Here is a 23940-nt window from a genome sequence, read left to right as displayed (position 1 = left end):
TTAAATTGTAAACAGCCAACATACAATCAAAAAAAAAAAACCAAACAAAAAAAAACTGAAGTAAGAAAAACTCAAAACCGCAGTTAATCAATAAATAACAACAATAACAATGTAACGCCGCAAAGAGTCGTTTAGACGACCTTCATCATAATTTCACGTTTATTGTTCTCCGCTGACTAAGAGCGGCGCTTTCGGCGTTATTTAATACATTTCAGATTCACTTTAGTTACAATACAAGATTTGCGCAAGATTTGTTTATGCTTCGACGGCATTGCCGAGAACAGTTCAAAATCAGTTGTGATCGTCAGTGGAGCAGTTCGGTTCGGTTCGGTGCGACTGCCTTTGATACGTTGATCTTCAGCCAACCAGCGCGAGAACGAGCATCAGCGCGTTTTTATTAAATAAGACACTTCGATTAAATTACATGCAGCGTTAAATTAACGGCATAATATATGATTTATTGTCTCGAATTGCATTACGACAAATTACACGAGTATTCCAAGTGTGCGGTGCGAGGCACCACGCAGTGCTGAGTGAGTTGGATTGCCGTTCAACTGCTTTTAGTGTGAAAAATTGCTGCAATCATCAAACGACTATCAGGTGGGTGTGCTAAAACCGTTATCACATTAAAAGGAGATAGTGGCGCTGGTAAATTTCAAACAGAATTAGATAAAAAGTGTGGCGACAATCATTTTTATCAAAAGAAAGTGCGTGAAACACAGAAATTGATGTAAATAATGAGTTCTTCTTCATAGAGCAATGATTGCAGCAAATACTCTAACAGACTGCAGTAAAACTAATTACTCATTATTTACTAAGCTATGTAATGCGTTTTGCGCGTACCTTCTATATAGTCACTTTCACCTTCACCTGGTCACCGATTTTCGACTCAACTTCTGCACAAAATTTTATGCAAAGAAAACAATATTATATAGAATTAATAAATAACTTAACGGTAATATTACAACAATTCACGTAAATATAATATACACAATAAACGCTAAGTACAACAAGCTTTGCAAGCTTCGCACCAAGTTACGAGATATATTTTAAACGATTACTTGTAACACAAATGAAATAGGTACGAAATTGGATTTGCTTTGAAGTTTCAATAGTTTTTGAAATACCAAAAGCCGGCACTTACTAATGAAAATATTCTTACTAATATTTAAAAATTATGTATATATGATTGTATGTGGTTTTTTTGGCTACGAGTGCCTTAAGTGTTCATAGGAGGCAATCTTTACAATAGGAATTTTTCATTGCCGCAAACTTCCTTTACTTTTTACTTGTGTTATTAGGTTTACATCTCTGATAAATATTTGAGCGATCATCATGATCTATTTGTGCCTAAACATATCCAAGCAAAAAGTGTTTTACAGATCTTATGCTCCCATAAATATACGCTTAATAAAATCTATAAAAAATTTTCCACATTCGAAATATGCAGAGGAGTTTGCTGCAGTAAGGTAGAAGCTGTCATAAAAAAGGCGCAAGCTATTAGAAATTTTTTGTTTTATTATTTAAGATTTTGCCTTAAGAGGTTACGCCCACTTGCAAATCAGAAAAAAGGCATTTTTTCGTGAATTTTTTTTTGAAAAGGCATTTTATTTGATAAATATGTAAAAATAATGCGCATTCGCAGAATTCAGTGAACTTTAATAATCAGTGATTAATTTTGAAAAATTTTGTATTCTCTTGATTCCGCAGCAGATCTCTAGGAGCACCTTTGAAAATGGGTGTCTGGAAATATTTTTCTACTCAAAATCTCAAATGAAAAAAAATATTTATTAATCTAACAGATGATCTTTTGAGTTTTGACAAAATGGCGGCTTCCAAAAAAAATTGAAATCAATTTCAAAAATCTTATTCCATCAATCACTACCTGAAAAAAAATTATCTAAGAAGGTCAGGTGTAAATTTCAAGTCGATCGGTTAAGCCGTTTCAAAGAAATTTTTCTCACCGGCTTTAAAAACTGCGTTTCGAGCAAAAGTAACAAATTTTTTACGATTTCGCTTTTTCATCATTCTATTTGCGAAACTATTTGCCGGATCAACTTCAAATATTTGGAGAATATTTTCCAATATATAATATGTATATACGATATATTATATAAGCAAGTAAAAATACGATTTTTGAATTGTTGTCCCAACAATCAGGTCTAAGTGGCGGTACATACTTGGATTTCTACTCGCCTATTAACTTGGCACCACTCCTTAAAATTATATCAGGACTGCTTTCTGCCGCTACAACAACAACAACCACTTCTGAAATTCACAAGTGAAAATAACCCTTTCAGGTAGATCAAGTAAAATCTTCTCCCAATCACTCTCAAATGAATTTATATGCTACATTACTAATTTAGAAAAACTCAGTTATAAAAAAAAATGCAACAAATTCTATATGCAAAAGTTTAAATTTTTTGTTAGTTACGGCTGGAAGCAGCAGCTTAAATCAAAATTCAACTTCCCAGCCAGAAATTAAACGCTGACTTTGTCGGCGCAACACCTCATTAATGCATTTAAATCAACAGCAAGAAAAAACGAGCACCTTAATCACAACCAACACCCAAGCGACCAACAGCTGTGCGGCATTCTAAGCAACACGAACAACACAGCCGAGCGCATAACATATGCGGCAGAGTTAAACTTTTGCTTTTTCACGCTGTCATTCTGCAATTGATTGCTAATTGTCGGCGAGACGACAGGCGGAACTGCACTCCTTGTCACATTAACACGCGGCGCGCATACAAATCGGCGGCAGCTGAACAAGTTCTGCTAAACTCTTGCCGTTCACACTATTTAATTCGTTGTTTTTATTGCTGGCACTAGCTTTGCACTAAACACAGCTGTTAAGCGCTGATTTCCATTTGAATTTATTACGGTGCTTAATATGCTGTTATTATTAAATAAAACACCTAGTTTAAACATGAGCAACCACAAGCATGTGTGTGTGTTGCTGAAAAGTGCATTCATTAAATCTGAGCGCTCGTATTACTCATACGCCTACGCGAACCCAGCCAGCGTCGTGGAGTGTGGCTAACAGGTGTCCACTTTGCTCGCATTAGCATAACACGACAGCGTGGCGTTTTGTGTGCACAGGCATTATATCATTAGTTATGCGCTTGATATTCATAACAGCTTAATTAAGTGTAGGCAAATATTGAATTGACAAAATGCTTGAAAATATGCTAATGACTTTGCTCGCGCTTTTTGCTTACCTTTTCTGCGTTTCGGCAACTGCAATGACTACTAAAATTACAATTTAACTACTACTTAACTGCGACTAAAATGTTGATATATTTATCACTTAATTATATAATTTGATTACATTGATTTATAGCGGCGCTTGTGTAATTGCGCTGGCTGTGTTTATGTTGTTGTTATCTAGCTGCGTGTTATTGCCTTTAAAATCTTTAAATTTTTCAACTACAATATTTTGCGAGTATTTTCGGCATGCTGGCATTAAATTCGCTGCAACGCGCTTGCTTTTTCTTGCCTAATGAGTTGCTAATTGATGCAAATGCATGCTAATCGGATGTTGAGTATGCAGCGCTTAGCCCGCCAAAGCATATAATTACATGCGATTTATTTACATATTTTTAATAATGCGCGTTAGCGCAGAACAAATATCATTGAACTCTAAATGCATGTCTCAGTTACTTGACGGCTGTGAAATAATTTGAATGCAGCACTAAAAATATTCATTCGCTGAATTAAAGTGTGTGCATTTATAGTTTTGTGCATAATTCGTGACTAACTGACAGCTGGCGTGATAGGTATCAGCGGAGGCTCTGCATTATTTGCCTTTCACATTTAAATGTTGTACAATGATTTATGTGCTGTTTGACGTCATAAGATTTGCATAATTCGCTTAAATTAAATTAAAATAATTAATTTTGCTATTGTAAGTCAAATGATAGGGGGTTACGAACCGGAACAAATTGAAAATTATATAAATATGTCTATTAGCAATTAAAATTGCGCTATATATTTATGCGAGTTTCCAGTGCAAGCAATTTGTGGCTCGTGTCGAAAATAATATAAACTAAAAACCTGTACAATTTACCAGCCAACTGTGGTTGAAATCTGCTTTTAATGCCACAAATCCACTGTAACTCAAAGAAGGGTTAGTGCTGTTAGCATAAGCCTTAATTTGATTATGAACAACAACTGGTATCAAAGTTAGGTCTCACATACTGCACTACTTAATATCAAGCAGTATTAACCAATACTAGTATGAAGAAAGATTGAGAACGCAATGTTGCCGCTTTGTATTAACACAATTTCGTCTTTGTCACATGCGCGCATAATTGTTGCAGCGCCAAAAGTGACTTGTTGCACGGCGCTTAAATGCTCTGTCAACAATGCCACAAATTCTAAAGACTTTTATGCAAGTAAGCCCCACACACACACACACACAAATGAGTGCATACAACATCAATTTCAACAATTTTTCGACTCACTGGCGTTGATTGCTTTGTTGAAAACATTTTTGCTAGCATACGCACACATACATACAAACATATGTGTGTGTGTGTGTGTGGAAAACATTTGTTTGCTTATTTGACTCCTATGCAGTTTAGATGGCGTGACTGTTACACATATATGCACATATTTACCTTGCATTTGCATACGACTTATGAATATGCCCCACACTGTCACACATACAAACAGCCACATGCGCAACTACACAATAGCGAGTGGCTGTGTGCGCATTGGTATATTTTTAAGCCTCCTCAATGACACAATACATGCATATTTCTACAACACACATCTTTATATTCACAACTGTACACATGCATACATACATATTAGAAACATATTTATTGCAGATGAATATTGCATGCTTTCGATTTGCTCGGCGCTGCGAACCGTAAAATGGAAAAGTGTGTTAACAAGCGCATGGAATAGAATATTGTGGCGCAACTATTGATTTATTTTTGCCAATTTTTCCGGTTGATCGACGATTTTGCATATACAGCGTGCGCCAGCTTTTTGGAAAATAAATACAAATGTATTTATACTTCGAAATTTTTTGTTAAAATTGCAACATTTATATAATTAATATGTACTTTTGGCCAGTCCGCTAATTTTTCTAGTAGGTTATCGATAATTTCGAACGCTTACCTGCAACGCGCCAATGCTTCGAAAATTTCATAGTCAAATCTGAAGATCTATGTGATCACTACTGCTTGACATCAACTGTCAGGTCTAACTAATTCAATCGTCTAGTAAATGTCAAATAGTGTTTGCCACATCTACCGACACAAAATGTGTCGCACCCTGTACAACGCATATTTACATAACGTATGTGTGTTTGTATGCAGCGTAAAACTCTCTGCAACACACTCGCAACAAACAAACAACACTTTTGTCTGCTTTTTTGCACCGCTATGAATTCAATTTGGCATACCATCTCGTATGTCGCCATATTTTATGTGCACTTAAGGATATGCCAGCATGCATAGAATTTACAACTTTCACGCGAATTAACAGCAAAATTTATTTTGGCTTTCCAACATGCTTTATATATGTGCAATTGCATGTTTGAAGCATTTACGTTTTTTGTTTGCAATTCAGCGTTTCATCAATCCCGCGCTTACCATTTGAGCGATTTCGCTTTTTAGTAGCAGCTTCGCTGTGAAGCCAATGAAATTCTAAACGCAAATAATGCATTTGCAATCGAATTCAGTCAAATAAAAATAATTTCATGGAATTGAGTAGAGCTTTAATACTGTAATCCAACTGGAAACTGTAAATCTATTTACGTATATGCATATGCTATTTGGCTTTTATAAAAAATGTTAGAATATTTGACATATTAAAAATGCACTTCAACGCAGCAAAATACAAGTGCTACAAAATATGTACATAAATAACAACTAAAATGGCTTAAATGCCAAAAAATAATTAATAGTAAAAATTAAAAAAAATTGTTGTAAGCTAAAAACACACAGTTATTTGGTTGCACACTATATTTGCATGCCACAAAGTAAATATGCATGAATTTAACTAAAGTAATATGCTTTTGTGCACAACCACATCTACACTTCACACATTCTCGACGTGCTGCAGTCGCTCGGCGTAAAGGAAACCAATTGAGCTGGCATTTGCATACCACAGCAAGCATCAGGTGCAATTGCATGGATAGCGTCATATTTTGAGTTGCAGATAAGGTTGCTCTCAGCACATATGCTCCAATGGGTATGCCAGCGGAATGCGCATTACACATTCTAGATGAAGCCTCCTTAATGGTGTGGAATACATGTGTGAATTTTATTAGAATTTTTTAATCCATTTCCGCCAGTTTACGTATTTTAACTTTTATACATGAAAGAAGTTTTATGAAGATGCTATTTAGTCTGCAAGGAAATTTTGCTACTCCTTTCAACAATGCCATGTTGATTATTCTACCTTGCGCCTGTTAAAGAACACAGCGCTGTGTGTGTGCACCACTTAACTCTTAACTCCATGTTGACATTATTATTACATTTTACTCCTCTAAATGCGTGACACACGCCAAATCCATGCGAGCTAGCTTTCGCGTATGGCAAGAAAATGCTTATGCATATCTCTCTGCGTGCATTCTTATATAGCTGAACTATTTCTTTGCTTTCTTGGCGTCATGTGCAGTTATTATGTGAGTGATGCTCTTCGTCTCTCATTCATGAACTTTAGTCGTATCGATTTCAATGATGAGTGCAGATGCGGAACACTACAGTTTATTATTTTGTGATTTGTCACTTTTGCTCAATCCATCTTTGACAAAGCACTACTCATATTATATTCGGAAATAGACATACGTACATATATATGTACATAGTTTGTGTACTTAACACTTGCCTGTCTGTGTTATTATTTTGCATGTCGTATGGTGAACGAATTTAAATATCTTATATCCACCAAAATGCCATCTAAGTCGAGGGCGAAAGAAACCGCCGCCGCTTGTTTGGGTTGTTGGTTGACCAAGGGTTCCACTGTGTAGGCGTTGATGACTTGCTTATCTTAGAAATGAGAAAACAAACATTTTAAGGTTAAGTGGATTGTTACTGTCCGGAACTAATTGTAATTGGGAACTGCAAAGTCCGATCATTAATCAAATAACTTACTTGCGAGTTTTATACATAATTTATACACATATATAAACATTAATTCTTTAGTAATTTATCTTCACTAACAGAGCTAATGAAGTTTTTCGCAACAATAACAACAAAGTGTCAAAAAATTCAAGTCTTTCGCACTTTTAAGTCATGGTCGATTAGTGACGTGTGTTCTAACATAAGTATGGTAGTGTACTTGAGTATAGTGAGCATGTGACGCAACAATATTCTCTTGGCTTGACAAATTAGGTATATAAATTTTATTTAAAAAAATATATATTTGTTAAAGTATAAACATATATACATTTGTGTAAATATTTTTTATTTTAAATATATACATACCTATATATATTTATGTAAATATATCGTTTTTGATTACAAAAAAAATAAATCAATTGTATTCGAATATTTAATGGCGGTTAATTCGTGACATATATTTAATAATTGTTCATAATTGCATTGCTTTGAAAGTAGATTATGTTATGTGTGAGCAAAATGCTCTTAACTGTTAATTCATTAGGGCAACGCTCTTTTCAAATAACATTTTAAGAACAGCGCGCGTTGGCCACAAACAAATCAGGGATATTTTTACAGCGCTCGCAAATCATATGTGTATGCGTTCTCTCTCTCTCTCTCTCTCCAAGTAGTAATATTATATGACCAAAATAAGCATAACCAGGACTTCACAGCAGTTATGTTAGTTTAACTATACAATGCAAATAAGAGTTGTTGCTATTACTAAGAATACTTAAATTTTGTTGAAAAGCTGTGGATGTTTTTGTTGTGTTCATCTTAAGCGATTTAACAAACATAACTGTTTAAAGTTTTTATTTATTATATTTAGCATAGCTGTTCTACAGTACAATGACACAACGCCTATAGGTATGCCATAAATGCTACTCGTACAGGTTGGTTGTAAAGTTTCTGCGCTTGAAATAAAAAAAATACTGTTTTTGGTACTAAATATATCTTTTTATTCAATATAATCTTCCTTACCTTCAATACACTTATTCCTCTGATCCTCCAATAAATTTATATCATCCTTATAATGACTTTCTGGCAGATCTGCAAAATACTCGTCTACGGCTGTAATAGCTTTTTCATTCGACGAAAAACGCTTTTCACGAAGGAATTGTTTCAGGTTTCTGGCTGCAATAATTTTCAGAGTTGATTGTTTTTCCTTTCTGCAGATAATCAATCATATTCATTTCATAGGTAATTCTCCATGTAAAATATGAAGTATTCGTTCGTCTATGATGCCTATGGCATTTACAATTTCACGCCTAGTTAAACTTGTATCCTCATTAACAATATTATGAACTTGCTCAATGATTTCTGGTGTGGTTGCGGTTTTTGATCGTCCTTCGCGTGGATCGTCTTCAAGTCTTGCACGACGATGTTTGGAAGATGAGGACTCCTTATAAACTTCTAACAATTGTTCATTAATTTTCCTTGCTTTTAAGCCTTTCAAAAAAAATAATTTAATCACTGCGTTTTATTAAATTTTTTTCCATATTAAAAAAATACTCAGACACGTCAACTTCATATTGCTTGTAAACAAAGAATTATTTGTCAGAATGACTTGTAGCTTTGCATGTGTTCTCACAACTTTAGAAAATTGGAGCTAGTAGTGCTATTTCTTGGTGAGAGCAGAAACTTTACAACCAACCTGTATTTGTTAAGAAAATGTAGCGTCAGATAAAAGCAACTACAGCTTATAGCTAAGAGAGTATGTCTCAATAAATATTTGTTCAAAAACAAAAACTTTTACGCAAACTATTGTATTTTAAAAGGATACCTTGACAAGGCGAATCCATATTCTTCTCAACATGCGCTTTGTTGTCTTTTCATGTAGATGTGTACATATTATATCAATCTCAGTTTTCAATCACGTTTTTCCCACTTGCTTACCTCGCTTTCATTCTTTCACTCTTATTGCTTTATTTGCTTTGCTCCGCAAACCTACGCCGAGTGCATCATAAAAAATATCATAAAAGCGTGTCTCCATTTGTTTGCATCAATTTGCACGATTTTCGCTTCTTTTTTATAGTTTCTGCAATATCAGAGTGACTTGAAAAACTGCGACTGATTGCGATGCAGTGTCGTTAAAGTAATGAAGACTTTTGATTTGTGCAATCGTTGCGCCACGCGATTATATTTATTGTGGGTGCGAGGCAGAAGGTGAATGTGTGAATGTAAGAGCGTTTGGCTCCTCTTTTAGCCGTGTGTGGGTAATTTATCAGTTAGTTTTCTTATAAGCTTACGAGCTTTACCATATAATGCTATTGAAGTTGATGGCGTGTTGACTTTGTGCGTTTGAGAATACCGTTTATCTTCAATTGTTTCTGTAGACTAACAAGTGTTGTTGTAGGTCAGTATTAGTTAAGTTATTGACAATTTACTCAAAAATAATTGGCCTCTTGAATTTCGCATCATAGTAAATAACACTCAATAAGGCGATTTAATGACATAAAGTTCAATGTTTTACTAAATATGATTCTCGAAAAGCTTGATGTGTTTGTGGTCAGCGAATGTTTAAGTTGAAAAATGAAAATAGTATAAAACACATAACTCTCACAAACAAGCTTATTATAGTAAAGAGCTTTCCACGCTTGCTTTCCTTTCCTTTTTATCACAAAATGTCAGCTAGATTAACTACTCTATTTACGGTGAAAAGTTTTTCACACACACATATACAGCACTCTCAATTACCTACTTCAAAAATTAGTTTCAGCAATGCGCTTACTCGCAAATGCCAGCAAAACTTCAAATTATCTCAAAATGTGTAAAGCTGCTTGATTACTAATTTTTATGGCCACATAAAAATCCGGTTGACATAACTCGCTGTTGCGCACCCTTCACTCGTACGAGCATATCTTTTATACAATTCGCTATTCATTGAGAAATTAGAGCAAATTCGGCGAAGAAAGCAGAGCGACAGGCAGCTGAAACGCTTTCACGTGCATGTGTCTGTGCATGGTTATGTGAGTATGGATATGTGTGTATATGTAAATATGTGAATTTACAATAATGTCTCTTATGGCAAGCCAATCTGTAGAATACATAAAAATTTCGTGCATACCACGATGCGCTGATATAGTCAATCAACGCTGATCAAATGAGCTTAAAGCGACGCAAAGTGATGCTAATGCAGATGCTGAATTGGATAAGTACATGGAAAAACTTTGCGAAAGCAGGAAGCAAAGATTGAATTGCGCACACACATTTACAATATATATATAAATATATATATATATATATATCTGTATATCTGTATATATGTATTAACACATGCATATACGCTTGAATGTGTGAAGCGTTCGCTTGATGGTTTAACGTTTGCCTAGGCGTTGATGCAAGTGAAGCGTAAAAAATTCAGAAATGCAAAAAAACCCGGTCTTCCATATTAACAAATATAAGTAAATTCGTTTGTTTGTCTAGGGGTCCAAGGGCAGCTAAAGTATTTATACGTGAGGATAAAGCACATACACGCGCATGATAGCAGATAGCAGAGCTTAAGTGCAGCTGTGAGAGCACTAGGGGGACTAGCATAACAGCGTTGAGCGCCAGCGAGCGTTGCGTAAATTTGGCAGGTGAAATGTGCCGTGTGATATGATGTGATATGTTGCAGAGCTCTTAGCTGGCTGAGAAACGAGTTCAAAATCACCGTGACAATAAGTGATTGTGTGTAAATTGTATCATAAAACCACGTGAAAGCACACATCATCCACGCGTCAGGCCGCAACGTATTTGGCTGAAAAGTCGCAAATCGCACGGCGTATGCGAAGCATATGAATACGCTGCCATATCTTTGAGCGCCTTCCACCCACGCCACACTCGCCATTCAAGGAAATTCGTTTTGCATAAATTTCCGTCAAGTTCACGCAAACACGCATACGAACGCATTAGCAAGGTAGCGTTATTTATTACAGGTGTGTGTTGCGGTTGCTTTGTTTGCGCTAATCTGCTTGTAATACATCGACCAATATTAACACGATCACACATACACACACAAGAAAATAGTGCATGTGTATTCGTTTAAGCAGAAATGTATTTCTGCGTACGATTGTTGGCGGTTCAGCTTAACTTTGCGCTGTGGAAAATAAAAACTACGCTCAAGGCGCTTCCATCTGTTACAGCGGCTCAAATGTTAAACAGAAAGTGAAAGTCACGCCTTATTAGTGTGTTGCGTGAGGTTGTGGCTGCTTGAGCGCGCACTTCAGTATACAGTTTTCATTTATATTTTAGTTTCAATTATTTTTTTTCCCTGAATTCTGTGCACACAACTGCTAAATGCAGCTGAGTATTGCGAAGCAAATGTAAAGTTTTATTGTATTGCATTCAACTTTTTTTCAACTGCGAATTTGCATTAAAAGTTTGTTTTACCAACTTTTTTCAATTTGCGCTGTGTTTTATTATTGCAAACATTTAATATAATATTTTCATGACTTTAGCTGGTATTAAGCAAATTTAACTACTTATTTCGTTCGCCATTTGGTCACAGCGTTTTCGGTACACACTTTTGGTTATTTTTTAAAGCTTTTTATATCTTTTTTGCGTTCTCGGTGTGCGTGTGTCTGCTGTCATGCAATTTTCATGCATAATTTATAATTTTCGCTAATATTTTAAAACCAAATTTTATGCTATTTCATTTTAACTTTCGCAAATCGAAATTGCTTTGTCGAAAAACGTCACATTAATAAAACTTAAGAAACTCAAAATCTTTCGCCACAACTTTCTCATCGCTTTAAATAATTAAGTGACCTTCGATTTAGTATTAAAAACCAATATTTTAGTGCACTTTAGCTTGAAGAATAATTTTAAAATATTTCTGCTGCTTAGTAGCATTTCCTTGTCTTACCATGTCTTTGTACTTGTCCTGCAATATTCGCAAATTTTTTCATTTTGGCCACAAACTTTGCCGAAGTAAAACCCAACATTAAATTAAAATGTAATATTACTTTAAACTTTGTTTGTTCTTTATTGCCGTCTCTGAATAAATTCTGCAGCACATTCTCTCTGCCTTTCCGTTTTTTGCTTTGTTCGTATAGTTGCTGGCCTCTGGCTGACATTTCTGGCCATTTGCTTTAAGCGTCTTAAAGCTTTTTTAAATTGTTCATAATATTTTAAATAGTGTTTGCGTTGTTCGTAAAAAGTTATGACATTTTTTAGTTTTGTGAAAGTATAAATAATGTAAGAAAATTAATTAAAGTTTAAAAGTAATTGTTTTTGTGTAGTTTGCTTATATTTATTATATAAGTATTGTTATGTATTGTACATATAATTTAGGTTATATATGTCAACTCTAGTTTATTACTATGTTATGTAAGTTAGAACATTTTTATATTATTTTATTATGTTATATAATAAATTTAAAAAAATAATATCTTACACAGTTACAATTCTGCTGATTTGTTTTATATCTACTAAAAAAATATATTTCAATTTTTCGACATGTGCCCATTACCATATGGAATTCTCCACCAGATACTCGGCTGTTCTGATTTTTATCAGCATTTAATTTTTTGCTGTGTCGCTTGTGCGGAAAATGTGATTAAATTGTTTCATAGATTTTTCATGCATATGTGTGAGCATTATAAAGTACTTTGTGTATAAGTGTGTGCATGTGTGTGTGTAAAAAAAAATATTTCATGGTTAATGGCATGCAAATGTGCTTGGATATGTTACACATAGATACCGTTACAATCTATTACTTAGTCATAGAGCCAGACAACGGCATTAACGGGATATTACACACACATGGCAAAGCAATCGTATATGTATGTGTGTGTGCTCTGCCTGCTGCCACGCGCACATTTTTGAACTTTCCGCTCACATTGCTGGCAGCTAAATCGCTTTACCAAGCGCATTAATTCCATCAGCACAATGCGGCGCACTTTTGCACGTTTTATTCGCGCGTTTTTTGACCTTTGTTTACAGTTGTTTTCGCAGGCATTTTTTATTTGACGGCGTTTTTTGCCACATGACTTGTAGGCAATTGAGTCGATTAGTGTAGCGAGTCGAAATTAAATGCCTGATTGGGTATATAAATATGCGCGAGTGTGTCTGTGTGTGTGTGTGTTGAGTGTGCGCCATTCACTACGCGCCGCAGTGTCTCTTACGACATGACATTTTAATAGCTTTACTGGCCGCATGTCGAAAAACAAATACAACACAATATAACATATATATATTTGCTTACAAATACAGCACTTTTTAATTTATTTCGGCACAAAGGGTTGTGTGTGGCATGTTCGTTATTGTTGCTGTATGCTCTTACTTTTATTAGGTGCCTGCGAATTGCCAAATTTCATGATAACAAGCATAAAGTGAATTTTATGGCACAAAAACGCAAATTATTTCAGAATTTGTTGTTGCGTTGCTAAAGGTTTCATTAATTCAATTCATTTTCATATTTTCATTTCGAATGTAATTTTTAAAAAATCTCGAAGCTCGAAAAGCTGGCTTTAATAGCTTTGGCGTCAACAAAATACACCACGACTGCATTCATTCGCATGCAAAATACGCGCACACTGTCAGCTGGTTGGCATGCCGTAAGCACAACGTTAACTACGCCAACACAAATTAGGTTCACTGATTGAAATTAGGCTCAGAGGCCACGGAAACGACCGCCACCGCAAGTGCAAATGACCCACATGTCACCACTTAGGTGATATGCCTATACCCCAACTGACTGGCATTTGTGGAGCATGGCGGCGTTTAGAGTGCAACGGGCAGACACGGAGTTGGTTTAAAATTAACCAAATTGTGCAAAATTGTTGCAACACAAGCCGACGAGTGGGTGCGTGTTGGTCATATAATTATATGCAGCGCTTTGCTGTGTGAGAGCTAAATATATAATGCAATGTGCTTTGAATTATGTGCGCTTGCAACTAATGTTCGATTACTAGCCGCGCTTTGGCGAATTTGCATAAAAACAGCTGAATTTTTTTATGAGTTCGTTGCACGCAAGTTCTATTGATTGATGGATGTCAGTTTGTAAACATATATTCTCACAAAATATAATAATAATATACTGAGGTTATATATATACATATATATATTTATATTGATACGTATCTAGTTGCAAATCTGTAAATACACACTTACGTGTGATAATCAATCGTTTAAATAGGTGATTTATCACTGGTAATGATTTATGACTCGCATGTGACATGCGCTACTCGCAGCCACTCTCGAAATGATATTACCATGGCTCATAGCAAGAACTTAGTTTGTGCTTAACTTGAAACACAATGATTTAATTGAAATTCAGTGAATGCACATTTTATGCAAACCAATATATTATCACTTAATAAATTACTTTTAATGTGTGGGAAAGAGATTATATATAAAACGCTTCACTCCCCACAGCTGCTGCAGCTGAAAGGCGGTTTGGAGGCGGCAAATTAAGCGAGATAGTCAATTATTTATGTTGCATACGAAATCTAACTAAATTACATCAAACATTACGATTAGAGAAATTTATAGTTCTGCGCCGCATTGTTTACAAATTGCACTGCTTGAGCTGCCGACACAAAAGCATTATAATAAAGAAAACCCAAGAAATGTGGCAACAGTGTAATGTATTGCTGGCCATAAAATAAAAGGTCACCGCCAGACATGCAAAGTATTGAGGCGTGTAACAACTTAATGAGCTCAGCGACGGCGCCAACGTCTTCGGCGGCTATGCGCAATAAACCCGAAATGTGTCGCTCGCCGTCGTCACTCATACGCCCGGTGCGACGCGTCACAAATGACATGCAGCGGCAAGCAGGAGCTACAAGACAGCTTGAAGTTTGAATTATAAACAAAGTTGCATACACAAATTTGTTGCCAGTTTGCTGTAACGGTACAGCTGGCAGTTCAAGCAAGCGCGCGCAGTGAGTTCGGTCTATTGGCAGTTACGCACGATTGTGTGCACAACTACGTGTCAAAGTTAGTTGGACAACAGCTTCAATGCCAACTCTTGTGTGAAGCAGATTATGCTCGTTTCTTTTACGTAGACTTCAAACGCAATACTTGCTATGCAGACTATTGGCACAGAGCGCTCTGTGTCTTCACACGTGTGTAAAAGCATACATACTAAATATAACTAATAAGAAAAATCAAGAAACTCTACCCTGAAGCTACCTAAATCACTCGCCCCGCGCTAACGTGTTGACATCGCCAGCACATAAAACAATTTGCAGAGTGCCATTTGCTTAAGCACAGCTAATTTTCGCTCGCCAGCAACTTTTTTTGCTTGCAAATCGTTGCTAGACTTTGTGGTCATTAGCACGATGATTTCGAGAAGCTAATTGTTGCATATGCTATTATTCCCGCATTTATGGCCTCCCACCGACAACTAAACGAACACACTATCCCTCTCGCGCAAACTCTCTTTCTCTCTCCAGTCACGTACTTTCTTGGCACAATATTTAACCACAAAATGACTGATCTAAAGTTAATTACTATTTAGCCTGTGTGCGATTTGTTTGTGAAGCGTGCGACAGTGCGTATGAGTGCACGCGCATGGCGCTGCATATGGCATGACCAATGTATGCGTGTGTGTGCGTCAACTCAACGCAGCAATTTCGACTTGGTAAATTTATGATAATGGGTAAACATTTGTATGCATTTGCGCATTTGTATGTGAGTGTGTGTGTGTGCGTACTAATTTCATTATACCATTTATGCGCAGACAAACTTATTGCTCTCAATTTTTTGTTGTTGCTCGTTTTCTCAAGTTATTTGTTTGGTCTGCAGCTGCTGACACACACACACACACACATGCATTTGCGTATACACATTGTATTCGTTTATGAGTTTGTTTGTCAGCAGCTTTGATTGATTGCGCTGAGGCATTGACGCCCGCATTCTGGTTGACTCCACACTTAGCAAGTCAGCGTCGTTGCACGCATTTGTGGCAGCGATAGCTGCGCTGATTTGTAATAAATAAGTGAGTTGCTAACTCCGCTCATAAATCAGGAGAAATACTTTTTGAAATATCGCTTCCTCAACGCGCCACATTTTGTGTTTAAATAACTTGCGATTATTCCAAGTTGACTGCCATTTTCATTTCAGGAATAAAGTTACAAAATGACTGCACCAGCAGGCGAAGACTTGCCACCTGTTTATTGCATACAAATTTATGTATTTTTCGACCGAAATAACGCTATACATCATAAACACGCCGAGTTTTATTGGCTTCAATGCCTTTTATTAGGCTATAATTTTGCTATTCTCAGCAACACTGCTAGCTTGTATTTAGTCTTTACATATTTACTAGTATATTGATGCGCAAAAACAAAAGAAAATATATCACTTCAACAACAAAACAGTTGATTTATTCATTTCTGCACTTGTTTGCTCATCAAAAATGCTTGGCAATCATATTTATTGACCGAACATATTATATATACTATTTAATTGTGAATTAGTTAATTAATTCATGGATCTAATTTATACTTCTATTGTATTCGGGTCGTAAGCTGTCATGAACATGCACACAAATTATTGTGGGATAACAAATTTAGTTGAGTGGAGCTCTGAAGCAGACACACGCTAATAATAGACACTAGTTGCACGTCATGAAACAATGGCCAATCATCAGCTTTATTGAAGTTAGCAAGCACATATTTTTTTCAAAAGTTGTAGGACTTTTTCAGATCTTAAGCAAATTCAAATTTTTTTTTGCAAATAAATAAATAATAATTAATTTATTATTTAATTTAACCTATATATTTTTAAATATGTTGAAAAATCTAAACCGTTTTCTTGCACTAAAGTCTGTGAAAATATTTAATTAATTACCACATTAAGTGACACGTGAACCACTTCGCTGAATGATGGAAAACTAATAAGCAAATCAACAGCAAAATAAGGTTTTAATAACTATAAATTAGGGGAGCAAATAGGTCACAAAACTACTAAACTTGACAGCAGATTTTTAAAAATAATAAAAAATATTTTAAAACTTAGTTAACTAAAATTTAGCTTGTCATTTATAACATAGATAAGCTACCGCTTTGCTTGTGTGCGCATATAAGCACACATATAACTGGCAGATAACTCTTAAGCGCCTAAAAGCAGACTACCAGTACGGCAAATACAATTACCTACACATTGATGTGTTCATTGACTGATTTGTTAACACCACAAACAACGTTAAATACTTCAAGCGAACTGCCGCTACAACACAACAGCAAAACAACAACAACAATCGCATGCACATGCATAGCCAATTAACGAACGTCATAATAGCAATGATCGGAAATCAAATCGAGTAAGTGAGCGTGAGTGTGCTTCAATACGAGTACGCACAACTAAGCATGTGTTTGCGTGCACGTGTGTGTGTGCGAATCATGTGGTTTTCATATATAAACAAATTAACTCAGAATTTCGTTTTATTTACTTTGAGCTTTTGCTTATATAATTACATACCCTTCATGTGGGGGCGCATACCCGCTGCCGCTCGCTTCACTGCGCCTACGCTTTACCCTGCTATGCCATATCGTGGCAAACGAGCCGCCATTTGCACATACTCGAACTTAATTTGGTGCGTCTGTGTTGGTGGTTCAATCAAATGCAGGCGTGTGAGCGAGTTTGATTGTGGAAGACGGTGTTACACCTTGCAACACGCTGTTCGATTTAATTCTGCACTTTCAATGAATTGGAATACCAAGAAGCCACAAAAGCGCAAAAATTGCCTTCACTTCAAATCAAGGCTCCTACGACCAACACACTTAAGCGCACTTGCGGTGCGAGTTGCGAAATTTCAAAATGCGGTGACAATATGCTACAGCATGAAATGGACTTTGCTTCAAGGAAATGCTCATTTACTCTCGGCACTTTGCGAAATCTCAGCGCGTTGCCGCTCCGGTTAGTCAATTTTGGTTTGAATTTAAAGTCTAAGGAAATGGCTCTCTCTTGTGTGTCAACTAACCCAAATATAGATCCCCATACTAAGCGAAGTAGTGAAGCATATTAGAAAGGCACCAGTGACTCTTAACTCACAACAAATGAATTTTTTACAATATCTGTTCTGATCTGTTGCTGATGCTTATCGAAATAATTGTAATATATTTAAGCATGCTAAGCAAGAACTTCTGCTACTTTATATTTATGCTTGCCATTAAAAGTACCGCAATAATTTTTCGCTCGATTTTCGGTTTCTTTCTTTTCAGCCACTTCCAGCAGCCACAATAGTAATTATCCTACTGCATGGGCAATTTGACTTCTTCGAGCGCCACGTCGATACACATTAATCCCAGAATGGCTGACAATGAAAACCGCAATCACAGGCACAGTTACAAAGTCACCGATCAGCACAGCGATGACGAATCGTCCAATAATCATAACAGCAGTCCCAACAACAGTAATACAGACAACATAATAATCACACTGCATAATGGGCTCAGTAACGGTAATGGCATTGGGAATTCGAATGTCGATATAAATGACAGCGCTGTGACCGGCAATGGCAATGGCAATGGTAACGGTGCGGCCAAATTGTCAGCGCGCACTTACGAGCCACGCGAAAAGCATATCATCACGAAGAACGTCATTGTTATTGGTCTAGCGTTTATGATACACTTCACAGCGTTTCACGGCACTTCGAATCTGCAGAGCTCGGTGAATTCGGACAAGGCGCTGGGCACCACAACGCTCGCTGTCATTTATGGCTCGCTGATTTTATCCAATATTTTTCTACCCATGACAGTTATAAGGTGAGTGCGCGCGCATGTATGTGTGTGTGTGTTTGTCAAGCACAGCACACAGTTAAACAGTTATTACTATTTGCTGAATTAAAGCTATGCGTTACATTTGTGACTTGGGCAGTGTGCGGCCAAGCGTTTGCGCTACAGATTTACACGCACATGCGCATATACATACAAACATATAAATAATGTTTGTGGCGAAGTAAATTTCACGTCAGCGCTTGTATACCAAGCCAAAAGGCGATTCGAAATATACCGTTGATATTGTTATAGTAAATAGATATATTATAAGAATTATATTGTTGATATTGAAAAATATATTAAGCGAAAAATAATGAAATTCGCTTTTAAAAGCAATCAATTTTAGATTTCCTCATCAAACAGAGTATAGTAATGTTTTCTAGTCTTATTTTCAATGCTCACAATCATATTTTAAACGAAAGCTTGACTTTTGCTTTGCGCTCGAGCTTTACATATACATGCACGGCAGTCTATTGTAATCAATAAATAAATTCGAGAGCTTCCGTTTCTTTGTAATTTATGTTGTCGGAAATGTTGGCATTTCCTTCTTTTGTGCCTGATTTATGCTGCGCAACAATTTAAGAAAATAAAGACGGTATTGCTTGCTTGTGTATGTGTGTATTTATTTTTCTAGCAAGCTTTTAAAGCAGTAACTACCGTAAGTTTAGCGCGCCTGCACTAAGCAAAAAGAAGCAAATCATGGAATGAGCTGCAGAGAGTTTGGTATTCTTCTATGGCTTATTTGAGGTGCCACTTTCATGAACTATTAATACAAATAAGCAATTGACTCTTAAGGCACACTACATACATATAAGACACTTTGACATATTTACTATCTTAATAGTTTAAATTACTATCTCCTCATTTGTTAGTGAAATTCAATTTGACATTACAAAATCTATACTTCCCTTCAACACACCCAATTTTATTTGCCCACACCACTTCCTTAGCCTTCGACATATTGATTTCTTGACCTGAATTTCCTATTGTATTACAATAGCAATGAATGATAATAAAGATATAAGAGCGAAGCAAAAGCCAATAAAGATAGCATTATACCGAGCTAAGTGAAGCAGATGCTGAGATGTAAAATTTATTAGAGATTTTTAACTGATATAATATTTATAATTGCTTTTAGTGGAGCAAAAATATTTGCAAGTAGTTAAATATACATATTTAATATGAAAAAAATATTCAAAAAAGTAAAGTAAATATTATTAAAAAGATTATATTAAATATTAAAACTAATTTTCGATTCAAACACGAAAGTACTAAAAATATTGAAAAAAAAAATTAACTTCGGTTGCACCGAACTTATATCCGATTCTTAGTGAGGAAGGGACAGGTGCCAAATTTCGGATCGATATCTTAAAAACTGAGGGACTAGTTTGCATATATACAGACAGATGGACGGACGGACAGGCGGACATGTCATAATCGACGCAGCTCATTATGCGGATCATTAATATACATAATATATTTTATAGGATCTCCGACGTATCCTTCTGGATGTTGCAAACTTCGTTGCAAACTTAATATATCCTGTTCAGGGTATAATGATGAAATAAACCCAAAAAAATGTAATCATATACCAGTAATTATAAAATTGTGCAATAAACATTATGATCGGAAATCGAATTTCGTAAAAAGTTAAAATTAAACAAAAGAAAACATTAAAACTAACGAGCAATTCGCGCAAATCACTGATAGCAATAAACCCCCAAAAATTAAATACGCTCCACATATGCGCTGCACACACCCACCGCTTCACTAGCATAATGCTATTGTTTTCATTGAAACAACAACAATGTTAGCTTTCACTCATTCTATATATGTATGTATGTATGCAGCTAACTGTAGGTCTTGTATTGCTTTTTTAATAACCTTTATTTGTTGATACAGCTGTTATGCCATGAAAGCGCCATGAAGCAGCAGCAGGCGGTTAGCAAGCAAAGCTAAACGACACACACACAAACATAAGCACACGCACACACACACTTGGAATGTGCGCCTGCTGAGGCTGCTAAGTGTGTAAGCGGGCGGGCACAACATGGAGGGTCAAAGTATGCTACAGCTAACATAACGCTACTATTACGGTTCGGCCCCTTCGGCACACTGAGCCGCTGCTGTGCAATTCGTGCAAATATCTGACACTTTGTTTGTCTGTTTGCATATTAGCTTTGCTGTTGTTGTTCGCTAGTATTTAGTTGTTTCGCATTGCTGCAGATACGCGTCGGTATTTTGTGTGGCATGTGCCTTCAATTGTTTACAGAAGCAGTGCAAGCATATAATCGCAAATTGTTGGACCGACCTATATTAATATGCTTCATTATTGCATGGAGGGATCAGCTTCTGCGTTAGGCTGGATTGCGTGCACTTTTGTGCGTGGATGAACTCAGAAATATTCTAAATAAAAACTAAGTTAATTTGCTTAGTGCTTTTCAATAAGGGATGAGGTTGTTCAAAAAGGGGAAGCACATTTTTTATATTTTACTGAGTTACATTCTTGAAAATTTGCAGACCTTCACACTCCTCATGTCTCACTTTTGCTCATTTACAGTGTACAATGTTAAAATCAAGTTATGCTTAAGCAATTTAAGACCGCTGAGGGAGAGCGAGCTGAACTTTGAGAAATAGTATTAGAAAAAAAAGCTTTCCACAAGCCCGGCTTGCTATGGGAATTGTAGATAAAGTTCACACAAGCAACGTCGAACAATTGTGGTTTTTGCGTATAACGTTTAGCTTAGTCATAAGAAATTCTCCACGCATAAAAATATAAGAATCTAGCTCTTATCCTAATATATAAGAGTTCAAAAAGATAGATCATTTTGAAGTCTTTAGTTAAGAACTCAATATTCAATCATACTCATACAACTATTAGCATGAATATTTATTTAATACTAGATAGTACTTGCGTGACACACTTGCTAATGAAATAAGCTTTTTAGATGGTTTGGCTGTCATCTGACCATGGCTTTGTCCTTCTTCGCCTATATGCCCTTTATTGCTGCTCAGTTTTATCCACGCTTCGAGACGCTTATACCAGCAGGTAGATATGTTACTGTGTATTCGTTTTCTTACAACTCTACAACTCTAGCGTAATGCTTACAGGTTTAATGGTCGGCTTTGGTGGTGGACCTTTGTGGTGTTCCAAGTGCACTTACCTCTCGACAGTCGCAGAGGCGCTGACTAAAGTGCGTGGCAATGAATCACGCAAAGACGTGAATACCGTCAAATTCTTTGGACTCTTTTTCATATTCTATCAAATGGCACAGGTTTGGGGGAATTTGATATCTTCTTCAGGTAAATATATAAACTTGCACTATTTCAATTCTTATAATTTCATTCCCTTTTTCACTTCCTCACACTTTCTTTTTACAGTATTATCTTTCACCTCTTCTGCCGTTGTGGAGATGAATGCCACACTTGAAGCGCTCGTGACGCCCTCACCCTCGGAAAGTCGTGTGAATGAGATTTGTGGCGCGCGTTTCTGTCCAGGCATTGGCGCTGAGGTGAATCCGAATTTGACGCCACCTGAACCGGCGAAAATCCAACTGCTCACCTCTATCTTCCTCATTTGCATGGCCATAGCTGTGGTGCTAATGCTCTTCGGTGTCAACTCGCTGAAACGGTAAAGCAATATTCTATTTCTAAGTAGCCTCGTCTTCTAAGTGCTCACACTTCGCTTTACAGCTATGGTGTTCGTCGCAACGACTCTGGCGACGGCTTGTCAGGTTTGCGTCTGCTCACCGTTACCCTAAATTTGTTACGCAAGCGTCGCCAACTACTCATTTTACCCATCACAATGTTCATTGGCATGGAGGAAGCCTTCTTGGCGGTGGACTATACGCGCGTGAGTATTGTCTTTCCACTTGCAATAACTAACTGTATTGCGTGGAGTTTATGCATTTTTTTCCTTTCAACGCTTTCAGTCCTTTGTCGCCTGCGGTTGGGGCATTTCCAAAATTGGGTTCGCCATGATTTGTTTTGGCGTTGCCAACGCCATCGCCGCAGGCATAGCGGGCGCTCTGGTCGAGAAACTGGGTCGCATCACATTGTTCGTCGCCTGTGCGCTGCTAAATGCCTCGCTCTTCGTCTATATGTTTTTCTATGAGGCGCGCGAGGGTGATTATGTCATGTATTGCGCATTCGCGGCGATTTGGGGCATTTGTGATGGTGTATGGTTGGTCGTGGTGAATGGTGAGTTTGGTTGTTGTCTCTGCTAAATTTTGACAGCTCTTATTGGTTTCTATCTATATATTTGCAGCTTTTTATGGCATTCTCTTTCCGAACCATCTCATCGCTGGCTACAGCAATTTCCGTTTGTGGGAATCGACTGGTTCTGTTATTGGCTACATAATCAGTTCACAGTTGTGTACTTCCACAAAGTTAGTGATATTGCTATGTGTGCTTGGCATCGGAAGTGCAGGGTGAGTTCATGAAAAGCCATAAAATATTTATAATTGTGAATGGTGAAGTTATAAGGTGACGCCTAGAGGTAGACTTTAATATGCAAAGCAGCTTAATCTTTGCTGAAATTCAGCATATTCTTTTAAATATGTTCGAAATCCATGTATTTCTTTAACTACTTGTATTCAGCTTTTGTTCGTTTAAAAATAGACGTCTTTGAGCCCTATATCTATATAAAATATGGTATAATTGAAACTCAGTTTCGGTTTTAGTTAATTGAAAAGGGCGGTCGTATATGAATAGAGCGTGATCGTCTATTTTGACATCGTAGATTTTAGCAATAACTGCTTCGGGTAGGCTAAACTTTGAAAATTTTTAGTATTTTTAAAACTTTTTCAGAATTCGTGCAATTAATTATATATTTTTCTTATATTAATAACTGTTGGCAATTTATTTTTACATTTGAATATTATTTTTTTGCAGTTATGGCATCACCGAGTATCGCCTACGCAGAAAGCAAAAAGCTCTGGAGCTTATGTTAAGTGATTGAAAAGCAGCTTACGTGTTGGCTTATGAATGTGTACGAGTATTTGCATTTTAGTGCTAAGAAAAAACGATTTTGTTAAACATTCTTAGAATAAAGATTTTAGAAATAAAAATGTTTGTTTCAATAAAAATACTTTTAAAACAAGAAAAAAACGTTA

At 36.4% G+C, this 23940-nt stretch overlaps 1 protein-coding gene across 1 annotated transcript; it reads left to right on the top strand.

The window, feature by feature from the left end:
- Window positions 1-283: 283 nt before the first annotated feature.
- LOC106620308 (UNC93-like protein) lies at window positions 284-23895 on the top strand. Its single transcript, XM_036374511.2, has 9 exons — window positions 284-600; window positions 18272-18814; window positions 21775-21875; window positions 21938-22129; window positions 22208-22457; window positions 22520-22679; window positions 22759-23026; window positions 23094-23256; window positions 23720-23895. Exons 2-9 carry the CDS (start codon window positions 18309-18311, stop codon window positions 23784-23786), a joined length of 1707 nt encoding a protein of 568 aa, XP_036230404.2. The 5' UTR covers window positions 284-600; window positions 18272-18308; the 3' UTR covers window positions 23787-23895.
- Window positions 23896-23940: the final 45 nt, after the last annotated feature.

This window comes from Bactrocera oleae, chromosome 4 (assembly GCF_042242935.1).
Source record: "Bactrocera oleae isolate idBacOlea1 chromosome 4, idBacOlea1, whole genome shotgun sequence".
In the NCBI taxonomy this organism is placed as follows: Eukaryota; Metazoa; Arthropoda; class Insecta; order Diptera; family Tephritidae; genus Bactrocera; species Bactrocera oleae.
The sequence above is the reverse complement of the archived record's forward strand: the minus strand, read 5'-3'. Positions and strand labels throughout refer to the sequence as shown.

What these genes read in the sequence shown, in the direction of transcription:
- LOC106620308 (XM_036374511.2), top strand. Translation starts at nt 18,309, where the DNA reads ATGGGCAATTTGACTTCTTCGAGCGCCACGTCGATACACATTAATCCC. An exon ending in ATGGTTGGTCGTGGTGAATG is followed by an intron (nt 23,027 to 23,093) that starts GTGAGTTTGGTT and finishes ATATATTTGCAG; the next exon opens with CTTTTTATGGCATTCTCTTT. An exon ending in CTTGGCATCGGAAGTGCAGG is followed by an intron (nt 23,257 to 23,719) that starts GTGAGTTCATGA and finishes ATTTTTTTGCAG; the next exon opens with TTATGGCATCACCGAGTATC.